This window comes from Priapulus caudatus, unplaced genomic scaffold (genome assembly GCF_000485595.1).
Source record: "Priapulus caudatus unplaced genomic scaffold, Priapulus_caudatus-5.0.1 Scaffold27, whole genome shotgun sequence".
Taxonomy (NCBI): Eukaryota; Metazoa; Priapulida; class Priapulimorpha; order Priapulimorphida; family Priapulidae; genus Priapulus; species Priapulus caudatus.
The window spans coordinates 834610-844801 of NW_014577088.1; the positions used below are offsets into that span (position 1 = coordinate 834610).

The 10192-nt window shown below is 41.9% G+C and overlaps 1 protein-coding gene across 3 annotated transcripts in view; it reads right to left on the bottom strand.

Annotated features, from left to right (window-relative positions):
* LOC106814887 (1-phosphatidylinositol 4,5-bisphosphate phosphodiesterase classes I and II-like) overlaps window positions 1-10192 on the bottom strand; it is a 78619-nt gene that overhangs the window by 13041 nt on the left and 55386 nt on the right. The window contains exons 11-13 of one of the 3 annotated variants that reach the window (XM_014819272.1): window positions 4929-5019; window positions 4318-4365; window positions 1616-1690 (exon numbers count right to left, since the gene is read on the bottom strand). In XM_014819272.1, coding sequence (XP_014674758.1) covers window positions 1616-1690; window positions 4318-4365; window positions 4929-5019 — 214 coding nt within the window. Of the gene's footprint in view, window positions 1-1615; window positions 1691-4317; window positions 4372-4928; window positions 5020-10192 lie in introns of all 3 variants that reach the window. The other 2 variants (XM_014819264.1, XM_014819278.1) reach the window with 2 other exon arrangements.

Genomic DNA, 10192 nt, shown 5'->3' on the forward strand with positions numbered 1-10192 from the left:
CGCAATTGTTCACCGTTGCACTATTTCGTCTCTAGAAAAGGCCTTTTTTTGGCATTTTTTTTTCGCCGAAATTCGGCACTAGAGTGCAATAATTTGCATTATGCACGCAAGTTAGATGCCTCGTGGACGTCTAGAAAGCATTAGAAGTAAAATTATTCTTGTTGTGTATTCGTGACATTCCGTCAGGTGGCGTAGCCACAGGGAGGACCGGTTGGTGTTTTTTGTGTATGAAATGTGTTCAGACAACTTTGCAGAAATTCGCACCATAGAGCTGGCAAAAGTTTCGAGTGGAACATAGAGCATGAATCTGTAGTTATTTAACATGAATAAAGTGTATGTTTTGTAAGCGCAGTAACAGTGTGCGTATTTTTAATTAATTTCTGTTCGATGCTTATTCAGGCCTGCAGCCTATGGACGCCCTCTACTGTTGTTCAACACCTTAACGCCGCATGGTAAGGATAGCTGTTCTCCCAAAGAAATCGAATAATTAAGTTTTATGTTAATGAAAATCAGTTATGCAAGTACTCTAGCATGGTTTTAGACACATGCATGTTCGAATGACATTTAAACATGTATTTTATGTAAACATGTACATATATCCGTATACATAATGTACATATCTACATTAAAATACACTCATTTTACACTTATTTGGTACCAGAAAATCGATAATTATCCTCGTTTTACTCTTTTGTGGCACTCCTAACACTAACAGTATCAAAATATCTTAGATTTGTTGGTTACAATTCACCCTAACCCTCGTTCTAACACTGCGCTTAACCGCATAAAGCAAACATTAATTTCCATTCATTTCTGTGTTTTGGGGGCTCATTTCAGAGAGTGATCTCTCAGCTCGTGGAGTCATGCCACATTTGAAATTCGGTACCCATATAAGGGAAAGGGTCTAAATCATTCATCTATAATTTCAAGTCGATCCGTATCTCCGCTGCTTGTTTAAGGAGGTGTACAACAGTAAGCTTCCGCAATTGTTCGCCGTTGCACTATTTCGTCTCTAGAAAAGGCCTTTTTTTGGAATTTTTTTTGCCAAAATTCGGCACTAGAACTGACTAGAGTGCAATAATTTGCATTATGCACGCCAGTTAGATGCCTCGTGGACGTCTAGAAAGCATTAGAAGTAAAATTATTCTTGTTGTGTATTCGTGACATTCCGTCAGGTGGCGTAGCCACAGGGACCGGTTGGTGTTTTTTGTGTATAAAATGTTTTCAGACAACTTTGCAGAAATTCGCATCATAGAGCTGGCAAAAGTTTCGAGCGGAGCATAGAGCATGAATCTGTAGTTATTTAACATGAATAAAGTGTATGTTTTGTAAGCGCAGTAACAGTGTGCGCATTTTTAATTAATTTCTGTTCGATGCTTATTCAGGCCTGAAGCCTATGGACGCCCTCTACTGTTGTTCAACACCTTAATGGTTTTGTCAGAGTCAACATCGTTATCCACACGATCATCATCGCCATCATCATGACGTTTATCCGCATCCTCAGCAACAACACACACAGTGTAACCTGTACATTCACCTTTTATACTCATAGCTTCAGCTATGCAGCTCTACTCTTCTATCAAGCTTTGTGAACAGACGCCAGCTGTGAGCTTACCGAACATTTTCACGACGGGAGTTCCATCTTCGGCTATAGTCTCCTGTGTCATAAGGGAAGACTTTCTCTCTGGCCCTACAATGTGCCAAATGCTTAGTTTAGTATCTTAGTAGATTAGCATGGAGATATTAACTGATTTTGCGCAGACATGAACAGGCGCCTTGAGCTAAGTAATACCTTATTAACAATTATCAAGGTCATGCATAGTAAGTAGGTAGGGATCGAGCTAACACGATTATGAGTGTTTGATCTTTTCAGGCGAAGTTAAACTATTGATTAAAATAATGGTTAATCTTGAAATATACTCGAATAGCGGGGAGGCAATTGTTCAAAATTTATAAAGATTGTGCACTTTGTGACACGAAGTCTTTGAAATTTGGCATGCTGTTAGGTATGGACATAAGGTTTTGAAAAACTACTAGAATTGCACGACTACAATTTCATGAAAATGGGCTCATTTTCAGTTCAGCCTGATAAAACACATTATCAAAATTGACGTTGCTGGCGCAAAATTCAATCACGCTTACCTTTATTGCAACTCATTAGGATTTTAAATGGATAAACGGCAAAATTATACAGTTCTATTTACTTACTTACTCTATTTACAGTACTGTGTTATCCCGACAAACAGATGTCACTTACTAAGAGTATCCATAGCAACACAAGATACGATAACTCAATGTGACTTTGGTATTGGTAGATACATTAACTCAAGATCTAATAATGGAGATCGCATTAGCTCTTGATTAAATTGCTGGGCTATATCATTTACGACATTGGCAATAGTGATATACATGTATTGCGGCCTATATTACCCAGCTAGGTGAACTAGGTAACTCGAGTCACTGTTGGCAAGGATAGACTACTCTCAGTCAAGAAGCACCGCGGTATCGCCTTACGTGGTATCGCGTATCGACGGTCAACATGAAACTGCGCACACGTACCGTCTATAAAGAGGCACTTTCGCAATATTCCCCTAGAAGCACAGTTATTCATCACAGATGACACGATCATAAAGCGAAGCCAGCAAACGCACGGACGGCCAATTCCCTGCAGCCCATACTCATATATCGCTAAGCTAAGCAGACGCGAGGCGCTCGCGTCAGCTTTGCGTGTGAGCACGATAGAAATTCTATACGTCGATTTTAGCTGGCGTGGGATGTCTGCACGCTAATAGCGTACGCAATTGCGTGACATGTTTTCGCGGAAATTGCGCGAGCCGGTTTTAGCTGGCAGTGAAAAACAGTGGTTTTATACGAAAGCCCTACCCAGTGGGTGGGTATAAGCACACAGCGCTCGCCCGGCGCTCTGAATAAATAACGATCAGGCAGCGAAACTTTCAAAGCGAAAACCCCAGCTATTTCGAATCTATAGAAGTCCGAGTGTTTCTACTACCACCTAGCATACTGCCAGCTGGGATTGTTGTGCGCGCGCTCTAACATCTGCTCGTGACTACCGATATTGGAGATGATATTCCCGGTTGGAGCCAGAATGCGGTTAGCTAGCGATGCGGTGGCGGGCAGCCACCGAATGCGTGCACGAAAAATTTCCATTTGCAAAATTGGCTTCAGTAAACGGGTTTGGGCTAGAAGCACTACATCTCCTGTGTAAACTGCATGCAAACGAAACGACAAGCTCGTACACGCTCCCAGGAAGCGAGCACTCCGTCATGTGGCAGCAAATGAACAGTGGCGTCACTTACAGCGTGCTTACTATGACTATAGCTCTGATCATACACGCAGATGTATACACGCGCCCGCACGCACGCACACGCACGCGCGTGCGCACACACGCACACACACACGCACGCACCCGCACGCACGCACACGCGCACGCACCGCTCACACACGCAATAGCGCACGTGCATGCATACACACATATATATTAGCCGTACTGAGGGATGTATTGTTAAGGTGGAACCCTGCAATGCGAAAATTTAAATGCCCAATTCACGACATGTACTTGTAATTACGTGGTCGAAAACAGTCAAAGTCACGCGACAAGAAATTTGGAATTTTTTGCTACTAGCTTCCAGCACTGAGTCGCAGTCGCCCCTAGCACGATATTTGTACGGATATATTTGCCTGATGTAAGATCTAGATGGGTCTGGCATGAGGACGGGTAATGTCATTAATTTCGAACAGATTTATGTCACTAGGAACTACAAACCGTGTCACAATGACGAAAGCTATATGGTTAAGAAGACGATATATCCTCAGAGCTACAGAAGTCGACCATGAGATCGCAACGCTTTATTTGATTCTATCAAAGCAGCTTTATCACCAGATTAGGCCGACTAACTGATAGTATACTTGCAAGTATATATTTTTGTTCTGTTATATAGCCATTAAATGTCAAATAAAACAAGAAAGTACATCTTTATTTTCTTTAAATTCGTTCTACACGCTTTTAAAACGGTACGTTTTAAAATTGTTTATTAGCACAAAACATTGTTATTTAGATAGGACGCCGTCGTTTGCCTAACGCAACCAAATACCAACGAAGCTATGTCATGAAAGAGACGTGATAAGGGTGTAAGCGCACAATACGTTTCAAAGAAAAAAAAGGTTTAACGTTATTTAGCGTTTAGGCTCGCCTGTAAATCACGAGTCATGACCACCACAATGCATCAATGTCGACCGTCAAGCATGCTTCTATGTAGGCTGTTTAATAAGGTGATAGAGCAATGCTAACGAACTCACCACTACTCGACACGGTATCCTGGTGCACTAGAGGTGGCCGGGCCCCGGCTGGTTCTGTCACAAACATACACACACACACACAAACGCAGGTTGAATGACGAACATACAGTACTAGTGTATTAACCCAAGCATCTATTGTAGCACAGGGCAATGTAGTCTGAGTTTCCACTGACCATGCAATGCACACACCGACGATTTTTGGTGGATTTGACCAAAACTCACACCAAATCCACCAAAATTCGTCAGTGTGGTCATTGGTCAGAGAAAACTCGGACCAAGGGCAATGTAGCGAGCATAATTTGGTTAATGGATTCCACACTGGATTTGTTACTATAAATCGGATCACACACACACTTTTAATGATGCTATGTGTGTTACTTTGGCTACCGTTAGTTACTACGGGTACCGGTATTTGCTATGGGTACCAGGTGTTACTACGGCTAGTGGTGGTCACGATAGATACCAGTTTCTACTATAACCAGTTGTTACTATGGGTACCGAGCACGCACGTAGGTGCTGTTACTGGTTAAAAACAGATTCATGCGACTATGTACGCGAGCCTGCCGCTTCAGAGGAGCTAATTCTCCATGGCTGGTGAACGACCACCTCACCTACTGGCCGCGTTGCCTTTCTTTTCTTGTTCTTTACGATGATCTTGCCTCTCATCTGATGTGGGCTGGGCAAGGGCATTCCCGGCTCCAGCTGAAAACGTGCAGCAGAGATAGTGAGAGATAATCGTATAAAGGTGAATAAGTAGTAGCATCAGTAGCAGCAGTAGCAGCAGCAGCGGTGGCAGCAGCAGCAGTAGCAGCAGCTGCTGCAAGTGACACTGGCGGTGGCGGCGACTCGTGGCGCCAGCAACAACAGCAACAGCAGCAGCAGCAGCTGCCTCAAGTGACACTGGTAGTGGCGGCGACTCGTGGCGCCAGCAGCAGCAGCAACAGCAGCAGCAGCAGCAGACGCAACATTGGCTGCGACAGCAGTAGGAGCAGTAGTCAGGAAGAAGGCGAAAGGTGTTCGTGTGCGTGCGTTAAGCGAAGTCTGGACATACCTGCTCTCGTTAGGCGCCGCCACTATATATAGCTAGCTAGAGTAGATCAGGAACAGATGCATCACATCACATCACACGCATGCATATTTGCCCGTGCTAGAATGTTTATGTGCTCATCGGCCACTCTTCAGCCGAACAAGTGTACAAACATACAAATAAATCTCTGTTCTACTGTGTATTTTGAGAACACGTACGTGCTGTCAAAATTCAAACGTGTGTATGTTCCTAATCAAAACACATGTGGTCACAAATGTCCTATAACAATATGTGCACAGATATGGCGTATAGTGTAGAGATGATCTTAAATATGTGCTAATTTAGTGCCCCATGTGACACCAGCACATGAATGTCAATATATGTATACTATCGGGACACATATATGATATGTCATACTAGCTTACATAAATGCTTGCAAATTCACTGTCAGTGCAGACATTTGCTAGCATGAAATATATCTGCTAAAATATGCTTCACAGGAAAAGATGTCCCAACGTATGTCCTTTTGCTATAGATACTTACTAATGTGTCAACGAGGATACACTTGTGTCATCGGTGTGATTATGGCTAATATGCCACAATAATGTATGTATATGCTAACATGTCATTGCAGTGCATAGACGTGCAAACATATTAGAGGCAGATGTAAGTAAATTTAACTATTGAACATATAAATACAATAATATTGATATACTGAATAGATTTGATCGTGATATAAACTAAGCAAGCATACCTATTCCATTTCATATAAGAACACATATTCTGACACGTGTGCTAAAATGACATAATATATGTGCCCGCATATATGTCCTAACAGAATACGTGTTTCCGTAAATAATTAGCGTTTCACGTGCTTACATGATATAAATGTTACATAAAACAAATATTTGTTTACACGCGTCAAATCAGATCAGTTACGTGTACGTGCGTACACTCTAGATGATCAGTCAAACATTGGAGGGTCATATATATGCTGCGTGTCTACACTGGGAGAAACTAATTAATACTGGTATAGCATCTATGAACCGAAACACGTAATATCAAGGGATAAATCTGTTGTATCTTTCAGCACGAAATACAGATGATTATATACTCATTTTAGCTAAATAGCAATACTTACTGTTCAATAGTAACCGAAAATTTAAAATAAACTGGCCATCTAGGATCACGGGCAGACATAATTTTTAAACAATGTTCTATTATATCTAAGGCATCTAAATCGGATGCATGGGCGATGCCAATTTTATGCAACATTACTCCTGAATGTTCACGACGTGTGCTCAGTTAATTGAAACTTCTAAAAATCATCTTTTTAACATTTTAAGTCTATTGGGAAATTCCCCCAATGAATGCAATTCATTAAGGAGGATATTAATTTGGGGAGTATCCCATTCCGAATGAATGCAATAACTAGGCCGATATTCCCATAAAAAGAAATTAGGTTTAACGGATGCATCGCGGATTCAAACGGAAGCGGATGCATCAACGGATTCAAAGTGCAGATGCAAGCAAAGATTTAACTATAGGCCCGTGTTAAATATTATAATGCATCATGTAGGCATAGCTAAAGACCAAGCTCAGAAAGATTATCAGCCATAAAGTTACATGCCAGGCGTGTGAGTTCGGATGTAACAGAGATTTGAGAAAGCTAGTCGCCATATGAAATACAGGCAAAAATAGCGGTATAGCGACGAATTACAATGCTAGGTATTGAGTACAGTTCCTAACTACAGAAAAATTAGTGCCTCGAGTCTTCGCCATACCACGCCAGTGCAGACAAGATGTTAAGATTGGCAAGGAAATAAAGTTTGCAAGCGAAGTCTTCGAAGTGTATCAAACCCTGCCGGCCTCTGCCTGTATAACTCTAAAACTATAACTGTATAACTAATTTGTAAATTACTTAACTCCATGAATGTATTACAACGAATTATTAACCCTGAATACAAGATGCCCTGGACTCAGCTGAAGTCTTTATGAGCGAATACGCGTGTTTCACGTACGACTGAACGTTATACGGAAATAATCGGCACAATAAATTACACGACAGCTAAATAGCCCCAATGCAAAGGAATGCAAAACTTTATGCTTAGTAAGACAGGCACAAATTACCAACAAAGACATTCAGACAAAACTTACCATACACTGCACACGACTGTGAATTATGTAACGTGTATATAAATTTGTTTTTAATAATGATAAGATGATACCCAATCGCAAAAGCTAGGGTTAGAGCTAACTTGCCTTTTTTTTCGTTATGAACCTGTCGTCTTCCTTTTGTATCTTCTATATATATTTATTGTGTTGTCTCTTTATTGTTCCGTCGTTCTCTCCATTTCCCTCCTGCCCTGCCTGTATCCTAGTCTCTCCTCACTGATTTCCCTGGTTCCCATTCTTTCTCTTTCTATCTATAGTCAGGTCCCTTAGGGCAAAATATGGGCCGAATCGTTACAAGAGTAACAAAAGTCTCAAACTTGGCACAGTTGTAGCTTATGACAGTACTATAATTATTAGAGGTGGTGCCTAATGGAGATATTCCTTAGAAGTGAATTACAGATGATGAAATGTTCGAACTCCCGACACCGAACCCCCTCTACCGTGCCCGCCTGTTCTGTACTGGCGCATGCGTATGCGCGCGCGGGGAGCGTGATTTTTTTTCCTAGGTCAATCAAGAACCTAGGGCTCTAGTGAGCGCTGCCATTGGTTGATACAAATCACGTGCCTCAAACTCCTGTTTTATGGTGCATTCACTGCATTGTGACCCTAACCCTAACCCTATTTTTTTTAAATATAAAAAAAATAATTTTTAATTGTTGGAAAAATTAATTATTGTTATTAAATTGTTGTAAATAAATTATGTAAATATTTGCGTTAATTGGAAAAAAATTGTTAAACGGATAAAAATAGAAAAAAGGAAAATAATTAAAAAACGGATGGGATTCGATCCACCGACCTTTCAGCCTGCAATTGCGTGCTGTACTCGTTCGGCTATTGAGGGATATTGGAATTATGAATTTTGGATGTGCTATGAATATTACGACACTGTGACGTCATTGAGCGACGAAACAAGCTCAACCAATAGCAGCGCTCGCTAGAGCCCTATGTTCTTGATTGACCTAGGAAAAAAATCACGCGCGCGGCGTGTACAGGCGGGCGCGGTAGGGGGGTTCGGAGTCCGGTGGTTCAAACATTTAATCATCTGTAATTCACTTCCGCGCGCATATATTTGCTAATATAATGACCAATCGTGCGTCAATATACTCAATATTTACAGAGATTATAGCTAAGACATGTGTCTACTAGGTATCTAGAATTTTCGCGAAATATTAGAGTTAGTATACACTATCCTACGGGCCATAGCCACGCGTATATATTAGCATATGAGCGATACCGTGCGTATATTTTTGGCAATTAATTAAACTATTCGTGCTTTGATAAACTCAAAATTCACAAAGACCATAGCTAAGACATGTGTTTATATGTATCTAGAATTTTAAAAAATGTAACTCATATCGTTCGCGAGATATTAGAGTTATTACACTATGCTACGGGCCATAGCCGCGCGTATATATTATCCTATGACGATACCGTGCGTATATTTTTGGTAATTAATTAAACTATTTGTGATTCAATAAACTCAAAATTCACAGGGATTATAGCTAAGCCATGTGTTTATATGTATTCTACATTACTACTATTCTACATTACTTTCTAGAAATGTAACTCAATTAGTTCGCGAGATATGAGAGTTAATACACTTTCCTGCCGCCTATGCGTAATGTGTGTGGTGGGGGGGGGGCTGTTAACAGCTGCAGTACAAAGCGCCAGTACGAGCGGCGCGCGGTTCCGAACATTTACATCATCTGTAATTGCACTTCTAAGGAAGTACTCTACTTTGCGGCACCCTCTAATATTTATATCGTACTGCCATACTGCTACAACTGTGCGCAAGCGTTTGATTCTTTTGTCAGCTCTGTAACGATCATGAAGCTAAGGGACCTGACTACTATGCAAGCGCGTGCGTTCGTGCATGCGAATATAAGCGTGTGCATGTGCGTGCGTGCGTGCGTGTGTGTACGTTTGTATGTATGAATGCGTCCCCCACTTGTATCTTACTCCCTCTCTCTCATCACTATATGTGCCCTTTATCTCTTCTTTATGTCGCCCACTGAGGGTGTATATGGCTGACTGGCCGGCCTGTGGCCATTCAGGTGGCAGCGCTGTACGTGAGTGCGTGATGGCTGTGTGTGTGGGTGCTTGTGGGTGTGTGCTGTGTGTGTGTGTGTGTGGTGTGTCTGATGTGTGCGTGCGGGTCTGCGCAGTGTGTGTGGGCGTGCGTGTGGTGGCGGCGCGTGTGTTGCGTGGTATGGTGGTGTGTTGTGTGTATGTGTGTGTGTGTGTGCGTGCGTGCGCCAGGTGTGTGTGTGTGTGTGTGCGTGAGCGCGTGTGTGTGCGTGTGTATGTGCGTGTGTGTATGTGCGTGCGTGCACTGTCGTGCGTGCGTGCGTGTGGGTGCTAACGTGTGCCACAGAAACAGCAGTGAATACAAACAGTGCGACACAGAGTGATACACGTGTGAGAAAAATGTGTTAGTAAGCGAAAAACATCACATCTGATATTGCTAAAGTCCCGATGGACGACCATTTCAGCCAAATCTTCAATCACTATCTTTTCCCTCCTCACAGCCTCTCTTCGCTGTCAGGAAGTTAGCGTTAGCATCAGTTGGATTGTCTGCGAAACACGCATTCTTGCTGGTCATGTTTTCAATTGTTAATAAGATTTGCTTGTGATATACAAGGTGAAATAAAAAAAGCTATATTTCCTTTTAAA